Consider the following 20,243-nt stretch of genomic DNA (forward strand, 5'->3'; position numbering starts at 1 on the left):
TGTAATTCACTAACTGCAAGCCGAAGTGATTGCCAGAAGGAAAATCACTTTCCATGTGAGATAGCGAAGATCACAGGATTGAAGAGGCTCGAATGGTGGTTTCATGAGCCGACCCAAAACCAGATTGAGGTCCCAAGAAGGGGCCGGAGGAAGCAGTGGAGGCTTGAGGTGAAGCAAGCCCTTCAGAAAACATGTTACAAAGGCTTGTACTGATATGGGTACATCCCTGACACCTTTATGGAAGGTGGCTACCGCACTGACATGCATTCTGATGGAAGACGTTTTGAGACCTGACTCTGATAAGTACCAAAGGTAGTCCAAAACTTCATGATTGGACAGGTAATGGGGTCACGGGACTGAGAAGCGCACCATGACGTAAACCTGTTCCATTTATACGAGTAAGATTTTCTCGTGGAAGGCTTCCGTGAAGCAATCAGGACACGGGAAACTGGGTCAGAAAGGTTAAGTGGCTGAAGGATTAACCTTTCAACATTCATGCCATGTCAGGGACAAGGCTTGAAAATTGGGGTGGCAGAGGCACCCGTTGTTTTGAGTGATCAGAAGCAGGTCCTTTCCTAAGGGAATGTGCCTGCAAATGGAGAGATCCTAAAGTATTGGAAACCACACTTGGCGTGGCCAGTGAGGTGCTATGAGGATCATGGTTCCCTTGTCCTGACGTAACTTCACGAGAGTCTTCGAGAGAAGAGGCAGTGGAGGGAATGCATAAAGTAGACCGGTTGCCCACAAGAGGGAGAATGCGTGTTTGGGCTGAGAGTGTTTGCTGCGAATGAGAGAGCAGAAGTTCTCTACTTTGCGGTTTTGAGGAGACGCAAAGAGGTCTTTCTGAGGATATCCCCATTGTTGGAAGATGGAGTTCGCTACTGAGGGGTTGAGAGACCACTCGTGCGGTTGAAATATGCGACTCAGCTTGTCTGCCAACACATTGTCCACTCCCAGCAAGTAGGTGGCCCTGAGGTACATCGAATGGAAGAGAGCTTCCGCCCATATCTGTGCAGCTTCCTGACACAGAAGGAAGGAGCACGTGCCTCCTTGTTTGTTGATGTAGCACATAGCCATCTGGTTGTCAGTCTGGATCAGGATAACTTGATTTGAGAGGTGATCCTGAAATGCCCTGAGAGCATATCTGATTGCTCGAAGCTCCAGGAAATTTATTTGGTGTTTGGCTTCTTCTGGAGACCATGATCCTTTTGTCTACAGATTGGCCACATGGGCTCCCCAGCCGAGGTTGGAAGCATCGGTGGTGAGAGTTAATTGAGGGTCTGAAGCCTGAAAGGGCAAGTCTTGGAGGAGATTGATCTGATTTTTCCACCAGGCAAGAGACTGATGGAGTGAGTCGGTTACGTGGACATTGGTCGATAGGGGCTGAATGCTTTGAGTCCATTGAGACCTTAAGAGTCCACTACATGACTCTCATGGCCAAAAAGGCCATTGGTGTGACCTGAACTGAGGACGCCATGTATCCCAGGAGGATGAGAAAGTAGCGTGCAGTCGCGGAGTGCTGAGACTGCAGCTGGTGTGCAAGAGACACAAGGGTGAGAGCTCGCTGTCGAGGCAGAAAAGCCTTTGCCTGCAAGGTGTCCAAGTCTGCCCCAATGAACGACAAGGTTTGAGGTGGGACTAAGTAGGATTTGTCGTGGTTGACGAGAAATCCTAATGAAATTAGAGTGTGTAAGGTTAGATTGAGGGACGACAGAACAGCTTGCTGAGTGGGAGCCCTGATTAACCAATCGTCTAGATAGCGGTAGACGTGAACATCTTGAGTCCTGAGGAAGGCTGCAACTACAACTACTAAGAGGCATTTTGTGAAGACTCGTGGCGCAGACGCTAGGCCGAATGGAAGCACTCGGTACTGATAGTGCTTGGGGCCTACTAGAAACCGCAGGTATTTGCGATGAGATGGAGTTATCGCAATATGAGTGTATGAATCCTGGAGGTCCAGAGAGCAGAGCCAGTCTCCTCTTTGTAGAAGAGGAAGAAGCAAGCCTAAGGTTACCATCTTGAATTTCTCTCGCTGGAGGTACTTGTTGAGGGCTCGTAGGTCCAGAATAGGAGGAACGCCTCCCGATTTTTTGGGGATTAGAAAGTACAGGGAATAGAATCCTAGGCCGTGCTGAGAGTAGGGTACGGGTTCTATTGCCTTGGACTGTAGAAGGAGGGAGACTTCTTGATCCAGAAGGATGGAGTGATCGGATGTTCTCCACGTCGGTAGAGGTGGGGAGTCAGGTGGCTCGGAGAGAAAGTTCAGATGGTAACCTTGAGCAATTATCATCAGTACCCATTAGTCTGAGGTGATTGAGTGCTATACGTTGTTGAAGTGGCACAGACAACCTCCCACTGGTATGTGAGGCAATGGAAGCTGGCTGCTGCTTTCTAGGTAGAAGTCAAAAACCTGAAGCAGGACCTGGTTGAGGAGCTGCTTGCAGTTTTTGTTTCCGTGTCTGATGAGACTGGGCTTTTTGAAAAGGTCTCGTAGAACAGGTGTTATTGAAGCTCTGCTGAGTGTTAGCAATATAATGTTATTTAGAATAGTTACTTGGACCAGTGGCAGGTGACCACGCCCTCAGGGGAAATCCCAAGAGGGACCACTGGTCAGGCTTAGTGTAGGAGACAGACACACACTATTTATTTTATTTATTTATTTTATTTATTTAACATTTTTCTATACCGACATTCACACGAGACATCACATCGGTTTCCAGACAACAGAAAATTCAGCCAACAGGGCTTTACATTGCAACTGATATTATAACTAGAGGGGGGGTGGGACGGGGTGGGGCAGGGAAGCAAGTTGGAAATTTAAGTGGATACAGGGAACAAAGGAGGGAATGGAGGTGGTTTATTTACAAGATGGAGACTTTATGTACATTCTATATACAAGGCGAGGGGGTGGAGGGGAAGAGCTTGGGGGAAGAGGAGGGGCTTGATTAGAGAGGGATGGAAAGATGGAGGGGGTGGGGAAGGGGAGGAGGGTCGATAGGGGTGGAGGAGGAGGAATGGATTTCGGTGGGAGGGTGGGTGGATTAGGAGTGGGGTAGAGGAGGAGGAGTGGAACTGGGTTGGTGGATTATGAGTAGGCATGTGTGAAAAGCCATGTCTTAAGTTTCTGTCTGAATTTCTTTGGACAGATCTCGAGGCGTAGACTGGTGGGCATTGAGTTCCACAGCTTGGGATTAGCTAAGGAGATGGAGCATTGTTTAGTGGATGCGAGGTGGGATAGTTTGGGTGGGGGAGTGGGTATAGTTGCCAGGTATGGTGATCTGGTTGGTCTTGAGGTAGTACGAAGGTGGAGGGTGTCAGAGAACCAGAGCATGTTTGGATTGTGGATGGCTTTATGAATGAGGGTTAGGGTCTTAAAGAGGATTCTTGAGGATATGGGGAGCCAATGTAGTTGTTTGAGGATGGGCGTGATATGTTCGTTTTTGCGTGTGCCTGTTAGTATGCGCGCAGCTGCGTTTAGTAGGAGCTGTAGGGGGGAGTTGGCATTTTTAGGAAGGCCGAGTAGGATGGCATTTGAGTAATCTATTTTGGATAGGATGAGTGCCTGAAGCACAGTTCTGAAGTCGCTAGGATGCAGAAGTGGTTTTAGTTTTTTTGAGTGTGTGTAGTTTGAAGTAGCATTCCTTAAGGGTAGTAGTGATGAATTTTTGCAGGTTGAATTGGGTGTCAAGAATTACACCAAGATCTCTTACATGTTGTGCAAAGTCCGGGAGGGGGTGCAGAGTGCTGACGTGGGTGGGTAAGGGATTGAGGTGTTGGGGGGCAATGATCATTAGTTCAGTTTTATTAGTGTTTAGCGCTAGATTGAGTTGTATGAGAAGGCTGTTGATGGCGGAGAGGACACTCTCCCATTTTAGTAGGGCATTGGATAGTGAGTCTGTGATGGGAATGAGGACTTGTACGTCGTCGGCGTAAACAAAATGTGGGAGACCAAGTTTCAGAAGGAGGTGGCAGAGGGGGAAGAGGTATATGTTAAATAGGGTGGAAGACAGGGAAGAGCCTTGTGGAACTCCACACGAGATATTGATGGGTTTGGATTCGTGCTTTCCGATTTTGACTTTGAAATGTCTGTCATTAATGAAGGATTTGAACCATAGGAGAGGGGTTCCTGAGATGCCAATTTCAGTCAGCCTGTCGATTAGTATGGAGTGATTGATGGTGTCGAAGGCTGCTGATATGTCTAATAGGGCTAAGATGTATGTGTGACCCATGTCTAGTCCTCTGATGGAGGGTTTTGGTGCTAAAGTGTTTGCTAAAGTGTTTGCGAAAGCCGTGCTGTGATGGTAGTAGAGTTTGGTGCTGGTCTAAATAATTGGATAATTGCGTGTTGACAGTTTTTTCAAGGACTTTCGCAAGAAACGGCAGATTGGAAATGGGGCGAAAATTGGTTAGGTCAGTGGGATCTAGTTTAGGCTTTTTTTAAAATGGGTTTTACGATGGCTAGTTTAAGTTGGTTGGGAACGTTGCCAGAGGTTAGGGATGTGTTAATGAGGTCGGCTAGGGGTTGGGCTATGCAATCTGGGATAGATAATAGTGCTTTAGTGGGGATTGAGTCTGAAGGGTGGGAGGACGGTTTCATTTTTCTTAGTATAGATCTGATTTCAGACGTGGATGTGGTCTCGAAAGCATCCATTTGGTGGTTAGGGGCTTTCAGAGAGGTTTTGATGGGTGAGGGAGGGGTGATAAAGCGTGAAGCGATGTTAGTTATTTTGTTGTGGAAGTATTGTGCGAGCTCGTTGCATTTGCTGTTGTTTTCTTCATCTGGTGTGGACTTAAGTGACGTTTTTGTTAGGCCTGAGACGAAGGAGAATAGGGCTTTAGGACTGAACTGATAGTTGTGTATTCTGGTAGCGTAGAAGTCTCGTTTGGTTTTGAGCGTGTTTGATCTGTATGTGTGTAGCAAGGATTTATATTTGTTGAGATTGGAGGTGGATGGGTCTTTGCGCCATGTTTTCTCTAGGCTTCTTAGTTTGTGTTTTAATAGCTTTAATTCGGGGGTGTACCAGGGTTGTCTGGATTTTGCATCGCCGGGTATTTCTTTTGTTATTAGGGGGCATAGTTTGTTGGCTGTGTCACTAGTGATGTGGTTCCATGAAGTGACAGCAGTTTCAGTGTCCTTGAGGTCTAATTTATTGAGCTTATCTGTAAGGGTGTCTATGAGTTCGTCTCTGGGACATGCTTTTCTGAATTGTATGGTAGTTTTGCTGTTGGAGCGTTGTGGGAGGTTTTTTAAGGAGCAGGTTGTTTTGATGAGATAGTGGTCGGACCAAGGTACTGGCTTATAGGTGGGAGGATTAGGAAGGAGAAGGGAGTTCATGAAAATAAGATCGAGTGAGTGTCCAGCTTTGTGGGTGGGTTTGGATATGATTTGATGGAGATCCATTGCTAGGAGGGAAGTTAGTAGGGATTCACAACTGTGTGAGAGGGGATGGGAGTCAATGTGGAGGTTGAAGTCTCCGAGTACAATGGCGGGTATGTCATTGGTTATGTTTGTTGCTAAGTATTCAATGATGGGTGATAAATCAGAGTCTAAGATTCCAGGAGGAGTATATATTAGGCATATTTGTAGGTGTGGTGATTTAAAGAGGCCGACTTCATATTTGGGTGGGAGGTTGACTGGGCATTGCTTTAGCTTGAGGTGTTTTTTTGCGACTAGGAGGAGGCCTCCGCCTCTTTTTTTTCGGTCTGGGGATGGAAAAAATGTCATATTCTAGTCTTGGGAGTTGGTTGATTAGTACCGTGTCAGTGTCCTTTAGCCAAGTCTCTGTTACAGCACAGAAGTCTGGCTTTTCTTCAAAGAGGAGGTCGTTTAGTATGAGGGTTTTCTTGGTTAAGGACTGGGAGTTAATCAGGAGCATAGTGATAGCTGTGAGGCCTAGGAATTGTGTGAGAGGTGTGAGCATGATTGGGATGAGTGTGCTAGGTTGCGAGTGTGCAGGAGGGTGGTGGTGGTGTGTGTGTCTGTGGCGGTTGTATATGAGTTTGCGTATGGGGAATGAGGCCATTTGGTGTGCATGGACGGGGTTTGTGAAGCAACCGGGGGTCTTGGGGCATAGGTGCTAGGGAGTTGCAGGGGGGATGTATGGAGAGAGTAAAGAGAGATGAACACAGAGACACACAGGGAACACAAAGGGGCACACTAAGGGGCATGCCCCTTTGTCGCGCTCCTTATGCGCGAGACGCCTGGCGCAAGACGCCTTGGGGAAGGATATTAGTTTTATGGGCTTGCTTGGCAAGAAGTGATGTCAGCCGGGTGGGCGGGTTCGCTGGTGTCGGTCTGCGGCGTGTTCGGGCAGGAGACGGCTTCAGCTCCGACTCGGACCCCGATGGGTCTCCCGGGCCAATTGCCACGAGTACGAGGGGAGCGAGGGAAGTGGAGACGGCAAGCGGCAGGTACGCTGATCCGGCGCAAAAGGAGGACAATGGGCTTGTCTGCTTGAATTTAAAGGGCTTGCTTGGCAGGAAGTGATGTCAGCCGGGTGGGCGGGTTCGCTGGTGTCAGTCTGCGGCGTGTTCGGGCAGGAGACGGCTTCAGCTCCGACTCGGACCCCGATGGGTCTCCCGGGCCGATTGCCACGAGTACGAGGGGAGCGAGGGAAGCGGAGACGGCGAGCGGCAGGTACGCTGATCCGGCGCAAAAGCCGAATCAGCGGCCCAGAGGGAGTAGTAGTGTGCTGGAAGCGCCTAGCTGGGCTGTAGTCCCTTAGGTACTGGAACAGCGATCCCCAGGTGGCTGAGCTGTAGAGAAACTAAAAAAGTGAGCAGGCAGTATATGTAGAGTTCTGGAACAAGTCCTTGATGGTAACACTCACACAATAGTCTCTTAAGGCTGCCCAGGAGTTGGTATGCACCAGGCTCTCGAGGAGTGAGTACCTGATCCCAGGGAAAGCTCTGAGGGATAGATGGAAACTCACTGATGTTGGGAGCAGCGATGACTTCTTAGCAGAAGTGGTATTCAGGAGCAAGTCCAGGACGTGGGCCCTCAAGGAGCGAGTACCGGTTCCGGACTGTGACCTAAAAAGAAAAAGAGAGAGCGAGGCCCCCGAGGAGCGGGTACCTCTAGTGAAGTCCGGGGAGGCAGAATAGCTAGGGTTGAGGAGAGCGAATCCCATCCGCAGCAACCAGGAGGTAGCTAGGTAATCCAATCCCTATGCTAACTCGTCTTGTTAGCGAAAACTAAGACCTTAAATATCTGGAGCTGGTGATGTCATCTCAGGGGAACGCCCCTGAGGTTCGCACCAATGCTGGTACATCAATTGGCCGCACGCGTGCCCCTAGGCATCTGGTCAACATGGCGGCTTGCAGCATTGAGCCGGTCCAGGAACACCAGAGGATGGCATAGATACGCCACAGCAGCTAGCCTTCCATCAACCCCAAAGGGAGTCGCCAACGAGGTAAGGTGGGCGGAGCAGAGACTTCGGACAGCGACAGACACAACAACGGGATCTGGTTGGTGGCAGGTAGGACTTCTTCGGGCAGAAGAATGACTTCTTAGAGTCCTTTCGGAAGGGCTGTTTTGAAGAATAGTCAGAAGGCATCAGAGAGAACTGTCTTAGGGTCTCATGATGGTTCTTAAGTTCCGCCACCGTCTGTTGAATCTGTTCACCAAACAGATTATCTCCTACACAGGGTAGGTCAGATAACCTGTCTTCTACCTCAGGGTGAAGGTCGGAAGACTTGAGCCAGGTCCATCTCCTTGCCGAAATAGCGGCTGCAGATACCCTAGTAGCAGTGTCAAAGATATCGTAAGATGATCTAATCTCATGCTTGCCTGCCTCAAAACCTTTGTTTACTAGGGTTTGGAGCTGATCTTGAAATTGCTGAGGCAGGGAGTCTGTCAAATCTTGTATCTGCTTAAAAATGACCCTATTATATTGGGTCATATAGAGCTGATAAGCGGCAATTCGGGAGATGAGCATTGATCTTGGAAGACACAGCGACCAATGGCATCTAAAAGCTTCTGTTCCTTGCCAGGGGGAAAAGAAGTGTGAGGCTTTGATCTCTTTGCTCTTTTTTTTGTGCAGATTCTACCACTACAGATTGGTGATCCAATTGAGGTTTCTGAAAACCCGGAGCTGACTGCACCAAATAGGTAGTGTCAGATTTTCTGTGGACTGGAGCAATGGAGCCAGGATGTTCCCAGTTCTTCTTGAGGAGATCGAGAAGAACCTGGTGGATAGGGATGGAGGTTATTTCCTTGGGAGCATCCAGGAATTGTAGCAACTCCATCTTCTGATGTCTATCATCCTGTTCAGTCTGTAATTGGAAGGGAACCAATTCAGACATTTCCTTCACAACATTTATAAAGGAAAGGTCCTCTGGAGGAGAACACTTTCTCCTTTCAGTGGGTGAAGGTGGTGAAGGCAAATCATCTGTGTCTGGGGAGGAATCATCAGTCCAGGTATCATAGGGATCAGCACCTGCCCCTCTAGCAACTAGAGGAGGATGGGGTGGTGGGATACCCGAGGGTCCTGGTCTAGGCTCCGAAGGAATCGAAGGAATAATTGGATGGACCGATGAAGGCTTCGAAGGCACCGGCGCAGGCATCGAGGGCATCGATGGATGGCTCGGTGGTGCCAAAGGGCATATCAGCACCAATGGTTGGACCGGTAGCGATGGACGTATCGGCATCGATGGCTGAGGTAGAACTCCTGATGGAGAGATGCGGAACGGTGTTTCTCCTCCCGGTGACAGTGTAAGCAGAGAGGGCACTGGAGCCATTGGCCACCTGGGGTCCATCGGTGGAAAAGAGGCAATGAGTGCTTCCATCCTGGAGAGCAGCGGTGCCAACGCTGCCGGACTCGGGTCGGTGGTCAGTTCCACAATCGGTACCGGTGTTGGTGCCGGAGGAACTTGGAGTCGTTGCATCGCCTTGTCGATGGCCTCCTGAACCATCCGGTCCAGTTCTTCTCGGAGACCTGGAGCAAGCAGCCCCAGCTCCGGAACAGAAGGAGGCAGAGGCATAGCCGGAGGGACCACATTTAAAGGCGGAGTCATGGCTCCCGATACCCTGTCGGGTGAGGGTTGCCTCTGTGACCCGGTCGGCGAAAAGGTCCAGTGCCTTTCTGGACGGGGTTTCTTCGGCGGCTCGGACAGTGGCAAGGTCGATGATTTCGCTCCCTCGATGGTCCGAGACTTTCGATGTCGATGGTGATGTTTGTCTCTGCGATCCCCTCGGTCCTGAGGGGGAGTAGAGGGTGTTGAAGGCCGAGATGTCGTAGATGCTGGACGGTCACCGGCCGGTGGTCGATGCTGGCGCAAAGTTGACGGAGCCGGTTCTGATGACGTCGATGCAATGGACGGAGTCGGGGTTTGAGTACGGAAGAGAAGTTCCATCTTCTCCATTCTGGCCTTGCAACCTTTTGGTGTCATTAGGGCACGTTTGGTGCAGGTCAAGACATTGTGCTCTCGTCCAAGATACATTACACAGACTTTATGGGGGTCTGTGATGGACATGGTGCGATTACAGTCCGGGCACCGACGGAACCCCAATACCATGGCCATGGAAAAAATTGAGCTGCGGCACGGTCGACGGCCAGTCGGCTGCGAGGGCCAAACTCGACGGTAATCGATAGAGAATGGGTAAAACTTACCGGAGTACCGCGGCTTGAAAAAGTTAAAGGAGGGACCCCTGTGGAGCAAATTAACTTTTAGTAATTCCGTGAGGAAAATTCCTGTCAGGAATCTCTGCAGAGCTCCTTAACCGTGAGGCTACTGCTGCGTGGAAAAAAGAAGACTGAAGGGGGACCCCTGCTGGCTGCAGGGTTAGTGCCATACTGAGCATGCCCAGTAGGGGCCAGTCAAAGTTCTGGAAACTTTGACAAAAGTGTTCCGTGATTGGGCTCCATCCTGTGATGTCACCCATATGTGAGGACTACCATCCTGCTTGTCCTGTGAGAATCCCCTATATCATTGTGGTACCAAAAATTGGCAGACTGGATGTTAAATTCACTCAGAGGAAAGTATCAAACGAATATACTGGCTTATGGGCAGATACTTTTGCTTTATTACCTCTTATCATTAAAAATGCCTTAAATGCTAGTGGACGTTCTCTTACATGGTGAACTACAGGACTTGGTAATTTTAGTTTATTGGCCATCAGCAGGAATCTGACCAGACAGTAGTAATATTCTAAGTATGAGTGTGTGTGAATGTGTTGTCTAGTGGTTTAAACAAATTTCTGTTCTAAGAATACCAAATAGGTGTTGCGAGGCATATTTTGTTCTAATTATCATATATGAAGGGTATCTTTGTATAAAATGTATCTTCAAATCATTAAACTGGACATACTTTTCCTGTTTGTTGTTGTTTGTGACTGTTAAGTATAAAAAAAAATAAAAAAAATCTAATATGCCGAATGCACCCATACTATGAACCTATGGACTGTTCACTGAATTTATAAAACACATTTCTGGCCAGAAGCACTGACAGTAATCTCTATGAAGGAACAATCTTTTATATGTATTTGTGCAGCATGGTGTACATTGAGTAGCCTATACAGAAGTGATTAATAGCAGTAGTAGTAGTAGGTAATCTCTTAATTGGTTATTGGTATGGTTTGAATGGGAGATTACTTTGTGTAATTTTCTAGTCTTCTCCCATCTGTGTTGATTTTTAGGAGATCATGGGTTGGACCTCTGCACCAGGCATCTGTTCCTCTCCTCTATTTAACAGAAGAAACAATGAAAAAGGTGAGAGATTTTTATTTGCATATTTCACAAGGTTTTAACCCACCTTTCTTTCTCTTATTGTTATAAAACTGACTTCTCATATATTTCCTCCTCCTTGCTTTTTATGTGTTTTCTCTCTCCCTTGTTTCCTTTTTATTTTTGATTGCATTGAGACCATAGCTATCCTCCCTCAGCCTCTAGAAGCTATTTTTGCACATCTCAGGAAGCCCAACCTACACCTCGGCTCCAAAGAGGACTGTTCTGGAGTTGGCTCAGATAAAGAAAGCCAGGTTTACTGTACAGTCATTAAATTTTAAGATTACTATTTTGTTGATCAGTCTGGAGGAAGTGGTAGAGGAGCAACTTACTTATATGAGACTGAGGAAACCCAGAGCCTCACTAATCATACACACCATTTTCTTCATTTCTCCTCCTCCTTTGAGTATACCATAAAGGAAAAAGCAGAATTGCTTACCTGTAACAGGTGTTCTCAGAGGACAGCAGAATGATACATGTGGATGACATCATCCAATGGAGCCCAGCACAGAAAACCTATGTCAAAGTTTATAGAACTTTTACTGAGCCTCTCTGAGCATGCAATATACCATGCATACACGTGGTATAACATGGAACGTTTTAGCATCCAGTCAGTTGAATCCAGAACAGGTGGGTTATACACCTCTACCAGCAGATGGAGATGGATCAAACTGATGTCACAGTACATATACCCCTGCAGTGACATCAGCCTGCCAGTACTCTCCATCTCCAGCAGGTGGTGGACGTGCATCTCCCCACTGGGGATTGCTTCATTTTAAAGAAAGGAGAATTAAGGAAATAAATTTGCCCCCTCTTCTGCACTGATACCAAATGGTCCCTCTCACAGTTGAGAATTCCTGAGGTGATTTCTGTTGTCCCTCAGGCGTGTGCCTTGGTCTGGTAGCTGGTTTCAGCTGGCATGGACTTAACTGTCTGTGCAGCTGAAAGGCAGCAGGTACAGGAAGCCGAGCGCGGCGGTGAAGGCACATGCCCTCTCCCCCCACAGCCGGAGACTGGTAAGTTTAAAAAAAAAAAAAAGATTATACAGAGACCTAGAAGGTTTTTGTTGTATAGGGCTTCCTCCTTCCCCTAGTCTCTGTGCTCGGAGCACCAGTCTGACATTCGTCCTGCTTCATGGAAGGTTGAGGGATGAGGGCAGCCTAGTGGGTTGAGCAGCCTCCTTAGGCTAGGTCCTGCTCCGAGGCTTTTCGCTGCGCACAGCATGGTAGGCCGCAGTGGAATTTGGCGTGCTTTCTAAGGCAGCCCTCTACAGCAGCGCTTCTCAACCGGTGTGTCGCGACATACCAGCGTGTCGCCAAGCACCGGCAGGTGTGTCGCGTGCTCCCGGTCTCTCCCGCTGTTCTTCCTTCCCTGCTGCCATTGCCGCCGGGCTATCAGCACATTCAAGCCCAGTGGGAACGGCAGCGGTGCTAGAAGAAGCTGTGGCGCCTGCCCCCCCCCCCGAACAGGAAGTGATACACAGTGCAGTGCGCGGGAAGGAGGAAAGCCGTTGCTGCATGTAAAAGTAGCAGCGGCGGCTGCAGCAGCAGCCCCTGAGCAATCAAAGCAGCCGGTAAATTTAAAAATTTCAAATTTTGCAACACCGTCCATTTTGCATTAAAGCCAGTATCTATCTAATCGCCTGTTTTGGCATTCAATAAGGATGGTTTTTTGAGTTAACTGTACTTTTAAGTAACTGCAAGTGATTAAGAAGACGAGCGCTCTCCTGAATGCAGTATAGACGCTGACTGGCTTTCTGATGCAGTTTACGTTTTCTTTCAAAAATTTTGTTGAAATGTAAAAACCATAAAAAGATAAAAAATAATACAGTGAGCATTTTTCTAAATTTGTGTAATCGGTTTTCCCTTTTTGCTCGTTGAACATAAGAACATGCCATACTGGGTCAGACCAAGGGTCCATCAAGCCCAGCATCATGTTTCCAACAGTGGCCAATCCAGGCCATAAGAACCTGGCAAGTACCCAAAAACTAAGTCTATTTCATGTTACCATTGCTACTAATAGCAGTGGCTATTTTCTAACTCTACTTAATTAATAGCAGGTAATGGACTTCTCCTCCAAGAACTTATCCAATCCTTTTTTAAACACAGCTATACCACTGCACTAACCACATCCTCTGGCAACAAATTCCAGAGTTTAATTGTGCGTTGAGTAAAAATAATTTTCTCCGATTAGTTTTAAATGTGCCACATGCTAACTTCATGGACTGCCCCCTAGTCTTTCTATTATCTGAAGAGTAAACAACCGATTCACATCTACCCATTCTAGACCTCTCATGATTTTAAACACCTCTATCATATCCCCCCTCAGCCATCTCTTCTCCAAGGTGAAAAGTCCTAATCTGTTTAGTCTTTCCTCATAGGGGAGCTGTTCCATTCCCCTTATCATTTTGGTAGCCCTTCTCTGTACCTTCTCCATCGCAATTATATCTTTTTTGAGATGTGGCGACCAGAATTGTACACAGTATTCAAGGTGCGGTCTCACCATGGAGCGATACAGAGGCATTATGACATTTTCCGTTTTATTCACCATTCCCTTTCTAATAATTCCCAACATTCTGTTTGCTTTTTTGACTGCCGCAGCACACTGAACCGACGATTTCAATGTGTTATTCACTATTACGCCTAGATCTCTTTCTTGGGTTGTAGCACCTAATATGGAACCTAGCATTGTGTAACTATAGCATGGGTTATTTTTCCCTATATGCATCACCTTGTACTTATCCACATTAAATTTCATCTGCCATTTTGATGCCCAATTTTCCAATCTTACAAGGTCTTTTCTGCAATTATCACAATCTGCTTGTGATTTAACTACTCTGAACAATTTTGTATCATCTGCAAATTTTATTATCTAACTCATTGTATTTCTTTCCAGATCATTTATAAATATATTGAAAAGTAAGGGTCCCAATACAGATCCCTGAGGCACTCCACTGCTCACTCCTTCCACTGAGAAAATTGTTCCATTTAATCCTACTCTCTGTTTCCTGTCTTTTAGCCAGTTTGCAATCCACGAAAGGACATCACCACCTATCCCATGACTTTTTACTTTTCCTAGAAGCCTCTCATGAGGAACTTTGTCAAATGCCTTCTGAAAATCCAAGGTATACTACATCTACCGGTTCACCGTTATCCACATGTTATTAACTCCTTCAAAAAGTGAAGCAGATTTGTGAGGCAAGACTGCCTTGGGTAAAGCCATGCTGACTTTGTTCCATTAAACCATGTCTTTCTATATGTTTCGTGATTTTGATGTTTAGAACACTTTCCACTATTTTTCCTGGCACTGAAGTCAGGCTAACCAGTCTGTAGTTTCCCGGATCACCCCTGGAGCCTTTTTAAATATTGGGGTTACATTAGTATCCTCCAGTCTTCAGGTACAATGGATGATTTTAATGATAGGGTTACAAACTTTTACTAATAGGTCTGAAATTTCATGTTTTTAGTTCCTTCAGAATTCTGGGATGGATACCAATCTGGTCCAGGTGATTTACTACTCTTCAGTTTGTCAATCAGGTCTACCACATCTTCTAGGTTCACCGTGATTTGATTCAGTCCATCTGAATCATTGCCCATGAAACCTTCTCCAGTACAGGTACCTCTCCAACATCCTCTTCAGTAAACACAGAAGCAAGAAGAAATCATTTAATCTTTCTGCGATGGCCTTATCTTCTCTAAGTGCTCCTTTAACCCTCGATCATCTAACGGGTCCAACTGACTCCCTCACAGGCTTTCTGCTTCGGATATATTTTTTTAAGTTTTTACTGTGAGTTTTTGCCTCTACGGCCAACTTCTTTTCAAATTCTCTCTTAGTCTGTCTTATCAATGTCTTACATTTAACTTGCCAAGGTTTATGCATTATCCTATTTTCTTCTGTTGGATCCTTCTTCCAATTTTTGAATGAAGATCTTTTGGCTAAAATAGCTTCTCCCCTCCCCTTTAAACCATGCCTCCCCTTTAAACCATGCCGGTAATCGTTTTACCTTCTTTTCATCTTTCTTAATGTGTGGAATACATCTGGACTGTGCTTCTAGAATGATATTTTTTTAACAATGACCACGTCTCTTGCACATTTTTTACTTTTGTAGCTGCTCCTTTCAGTTTTTTTCTAACAATTTTTCTCATCTTATCAAAGTTTCCCTTTTGAAAATTAGCACGAGAGTCATGGATTTGCATAGTGTTCCTCTTCCAGTCATTAATTCAAATTTGATCATATTATGATCACTATTGCCAAGTGGCCCCATCACTGTTACCTCTCTCACCAAATCCTGTGCTCCACTGAGAATTAGATCTAAAATTGCTCCCTCTTTCGTCGGTTCCTGAACCAATTGCTCCATAAAGCTATCATTTATTCCATCCAGGAATGTTATCTCTCTAGCGTGTCCCGATGATACATTTACCCAGTCAATATTGGGGTAATTGAAGTCTCCCATTATTACCGCACTACCAATTTTGTTAGCTTCCCTAATTTCTCTTAGCATTTCACTGTCCGTCTCACCATCTTGACCAGGTGGACGGTAGTATACTCCTATCACTATAGTCTTCCCTGACACACAAGGGATTTCTACCCATATTCAATTTTGCATTTAGTCTCATGCAGGATGTTTATCCTGTTGGATTCTATGCCATCCCGGACATAAAGCGCCACACCGCCTCTCGGGTGCTCCTCTCTGTCATTGCGATATAATTTGTACCCCAGTATAGCACTGTCCGAGATGCCAATTAAGTCTATGTCATCATTCACTGCTTTACATTCTAATTCTCCCATCTTACTTCTTAGACTTCTGGCATTAGCATACAAACATTTCAAAGTATGTTTTTTGTTTGTATTTTCATTCTGCTTTTTAATTGATAGGGATAAGTTAGAATTTTTTAGCTCAGGTGAGTTTTTTAGTTACAGGCACTTGGACTACTTTCTTATTATTGGAACCTCACTGTCGGGATGCCCTAATTCTAATGCATCATTAGTATCCTTTGAAGATACCTCTCTCCGAACCATGCGCTGCTGAGCGACTGTTGGCTTTCCCCTTTGTTCTAGTTTAAAAGCTGCTCTATCTCCTTTTTAAAGGTTAGCGCCAGCAGTCTGGTTCCACCCTGGTTAAGGTGGAGCCCATCCCTTCGGAAGAGACTCCCCCTTCCCCAAAATGTTCCTCAGTTCCTTACAAAACTGAATCCCTCTTCCTTGCACCATCGTCTCATCCACGCATTGAGACTCCGGCGCTCTGCCTCTGGTGACCTGTGCATGGAACAGGGAGCATTTCAGAGAATGCTACCCTGGAGGTTCTGGATTTAAGCTGTCTACCTAAGAGCCTAAATTTGGCTTCCAGAACCTCCCTCCCACATTTTCCTATGTCGTTGGTGCCCACATGTACCATGACAGCTGGCTCCTCCCCAGCACTATCTAAAATCCTATCTAGGTGACGCGTGAGGTCCGCCACCTTCGCACCAGGTAGGCATGTTACAGGCGATCCTCACGCCCACCAGCCACCCAGCTATCTACATTCCTAATAAGCGAATCACCAACTATGACGGCCGACCTAACCTTCCCTCCTGGGCAGCGGACTGGGGAGATATCCTCAGTGCAAAAGGACAATGCATCACCTGGAGAGCAGGTCCTTGCTACAGGATCCTTTCCTGCTGCACCCGGTTGATGCTCTCCAATCATGAGACCTTCTTACTCCAAGGCAGCACCAGGGCTGCCAGTCTGAAGTTGGGACTTGGCTACTATGCTCCCTGAAGGTTTCATCTATATACCTCTCTGTCTGCCTCAGCTCCTCCAGGTTCTGCCACTCTAGCACTCTAGCCTCCAGAGATCGGAACTCGTTCTCTGAGAGCCAGGAGCTCTTTGCATCACATGCACAATGTACAACTTCTCTCCGGTGGGTTAAAAAATCATACATGTGACACTCGATGCAAAAGACTGGGAAGCCCCCTCTTGCTGCTGGACTGTTGCCTTCATCTCAGTTTTAATCAGTTCCTAGTTAAGTTTTAGGTTGCTATGAGAGTAGGAATGTGTCTAACATTCTTTAAATGTATTAGTGAATTCACTATATGTCTGGTAGTAGCCTACCGGGGTCTGATCAAACTCTCAATAAAGTTGTTGTTGTTTTTTTGTTTGTTTTTTTTTTGTGAAAGTGGCACCTGCCTATAAATTAAAGGATGAGCTAGGGGTGGGTGGGCAAGGGGTGGGAGGGTTGGGAAATGCAAACAGTCTAACTTCAGTTAGTCAGCCAGAGTGACTCACTGCTCTCTTGATTAACAAATGTTGGTACCCATTCAAACCAAATCACACAACCTCAAAACCTTTCCAAGGTGAGTAACTGAGCTGAACTTTTCAACCTTTGTACTTAGGTATACACTGCTCCTAGCTTATTTCTAGCTTCTGGCTACTTTTTTTTGGGGGGGGGGTTGTATTTTGGGGTTTTTTCAATACAAACACTCAGTTCTGCTTACTAGCTGCCTTACAGACTTTTAAAAATAAACACACTACCTACTGCTTACTAGCTGCCTTATTGACTATTTAAAAATATGAAGTCTAACTTGTTTATTCACTGCCTTACTGACTATTAAAAGCACAAACACACAAACACACTAAATAATATTCACAAATAGTTAACTTTGCCCCAGTACTTTTAAAAAAGACAATGTCCCAAGCAAAAACTTACTGATTCCTTTCAGCCACCAGCAAGGTAATCCTCTCCTCTCAGTGCTCCCACTGGAAATGAGAGAGAGACTGGTGTGTGTGTGACAGAGAGAAAGTGATTATGGGAATGAGAATCCTGTGCATGTGAAGAGAGTGAGCATGGGAGTGAGAAGCCTGGGTGTGTGTGTGTGAGACAGCATGGGAGTGAGAAGCCTGTATATCTGAAAGAGAACATGGGAGTGAGAAGCCTGTGTGTATGTGTATAAATAAGAGAGATCAGGTGACTGGTGTGTGTTTGTGTGTGAGTGAGAGAGAAAGAAAGTGATTATGGGAATGCGAAGCCTGTGCATGTGGAGAGAACAAGCATGGGAGTGAGAAGACTGGTGAGAGTATGTGTGTGTATGAGACAGAGAAAGTGATTATGAGAGTGAGAAGCCTGTATATGTAAGTAGAACACGGGAGTGGGAAGCCTGTGTGTGTGTGTAAGGCATGAGAGAAACTGTTCAGGAAGGTGACTGGTGTGTGTGTGTCAAAGACTGTTTGGGAGATGATTGGTGTGTGAGAGACAGAAACTGGTCATGGGAGCATGACTGGTATGGTGTGTGTGTGAGAGACATGGGCCCTAAGGAAGAGGACCATGAGTATAGAGCTTAGCCACTACTGCTGCTTCTGGTGTGTGCTACGGCCTGCATGGAAGAGGAGTAGGAGAGCTGCTGGAGGGGGTAAGTAAAGGTGGCTTTTTAAGTTTATTTTTCTTGATTGACTGCCATTTTAATTATTTAATTATGTGATGTATCTGCTTTTTTGAAATATTTTATTGGTGTTTGAAGAATTAATAATTTTTATGAGTTTTTAATTGTTGGATGTTATTCTGTTCATAGCCTTTTTGAAAAATGTATTCTGCTTATTAGTATAGTTTTACAATTATTTCTGTGTGGGGATCTATAGCTGCTTGCTAGTTCTGTTTTCCTAATAAGAGGTGTATTGGTTTTTAGGGCCTGATTTAATATTTGTAGTGTTGCCTTTTCATACATAGGGTTGCTCCTGTTTGAGTGTATTCCATAATACAGGTGTAACTGTGTGCGGATTAGTTTATGTGCATTACTACAGATCCTAGGAGTATGTTAGGTCGGTTCTGTGTCTGTTACCAAGATGAGATATTTTACTAGCATGTAAACGTTTGTATCAGTATTATTTGTTGTGTTTTCTCAAGAGGACATGCATTGATGCTAAACTGCTGTCTTTTCATAAGTAGGGCTATTGAGCCTGGAAGTAGAAGGAGTTTGAGTTGCTGTTACTGAAATGACACCAGAACATCTTTTTAGTAGGGTGAGTTGTATGGGGAATGTTGTAATTCTGCTTTACATCCATTGTTGTGGGTCAGGAGGGTTCCCGTGGATGCAAACTGTACTTTTACATCTAGCCCCGTGTCGATCATGGTCAGCGTGTCATGCTTGTGAGAACCATTTGTCAGGTGTGTCCCGACAGAAAAAAGGTTGAGAACCACTGCTCTACAGGATCGTCTGTCCGGTGTGTGCATGTAGCTGTGTGCCCAGGTTGTGCCCAGTTTTTGGAAGCACAGTCAGGCCTTGTAGTCTGTGCGTCCACGTTAAGCGACGTCATAGTGGCCGCTCGCCTTCCTCTGCGTACAAGTAATACTGAGCGCTTAGTTTTTTGTGCACTTATTTTTGGGTGCCTAGGTAGGCGCCTAGGTGTGTGATGCCTACGTGTTGGACACACAATTTTTGGGCGTCTAGGTTGAGTACGTATATAAAACAAAAACCCAAAAAAACCAGATGCATGCCTCCGGACACCACGCAACGCACTATCGGCCATAATGGCGCCTGTACCTAAGAAGCCTAAGCGTCTTTCTCTTTGCACTGCTTGTCATATTCGGGCATCTAAGCCAGGAGTGCCCGCTGATTTGTGCCAGTGCTGTTTGGAGGCTCAAGTAGACTTATCTTCCTCTTGTTTTCACTAAGCTTGGTTCTTCCCAGCTGGATGTGGGTCTGGGTAAAGACAACTCAGGCGGGGTGCCTGATTTTGTAACTCCCCTAACTGGTTCCTCAGCAGAGGAAGGTAGCTCAGTGAGTACACCTCAGGTACCTCCTGGTCTGGATACTTCTATTTTTTATGGGTAGAATGTTTCCAGGGGTTGCAATCCTTTCTTCAGGCGCAGTCCTCAGCCCTGTCCAATGCTCCCAGAGCAGAGGTATAGGTAGGATCCTTGCCTGGACCTTCTGTCAAGTGCTTGAGTACTCCAAAAGTGGCAGCGGGATCTTCGGAGAGAGATCCAGATGGCACGGATGATGACGTCTATCCTGACACTCTCGAGAATGGTGAAATTCCCCCTGGATTAGAACTATATATGGTTCTTTCATAGAGATGAATTGCCAACTCTGATTTCCGAGACCTTCAAAATGCTTGGAGTTCTGGGACAAATTCAGTATCTGAGCCAAAGAGAAATCCCATTTTTGTTTCCTTCCATAAAGCCTCTTGTTTTATCCCCATGATGGAGGCCATTCAAGAATTGATTGATCTTGAGTGGGACGCCCCAAAGGCTAATTTCAAAGGGGGTCAGGTTTTGGAAGGCCTTTTCCCTCTGGATCCAGTGGTAAGAGAACACTTATGTTTTCTGATGGTAGATGTACCTGTGTGTGCAGTCTCCAAGCCGACCACTATTTCCATGGAAGGAGGAGCAGCCTTGAGGGATGCTCATGAAAAAAAGATTGAGACTATCCTTAAGCATTTGAAGCAGTGGCAATGAACTTGCAGATCGCTTCTTGTTGTTCCTTGGTGGCTTGCTCTTGTTTGCTTCTCTCCCAGGAGGTTGATGACTCTGGGGTAAACTCCAGG

General features: G+C 46.2%; 1 protein-coding gene across 1 annotated transcript in view; it reads left to right on the forward strand.

Moving 5' to 3' along the window:
• MIER2 (MIER family member 2) overlaps positions 1–20,243 on the forward strand; it is a 257,039-nt gene that overhangs the window by 149,966 nt on the left and 86,830 nt on the right. Inside the window, exons 6-7 of the mRNA XM_029613549.1 lie at positions 10,637–10,709; positions 10,912–10,985. Of these exons, the coding sequence (XP_029469409.1) occupies positions 10,637–10,709; positions 10,912–10,985 (147 nt within the window). The remainder of the gene's footprint in view (positions 1–10,636; positions 10,710–10,911; positions 10,986–20,243) is intronic.

Source organism: Rhinatrema bivittatum, chromosome 8, assembly GCF_901001135.1.
Source record: "Rhinatrema bivittatum chromosome 8, aRhiBiv1.1, whole genome shotgun sequence".
Classification (NCBI taxonomy): domain Eukaryota; kingdom Metazoa; phylum Chordata; class Amphibia; order Gymnophiona; family Rhinatrematidae; genus Rhinatrema; species Rhinatrema bivittatum.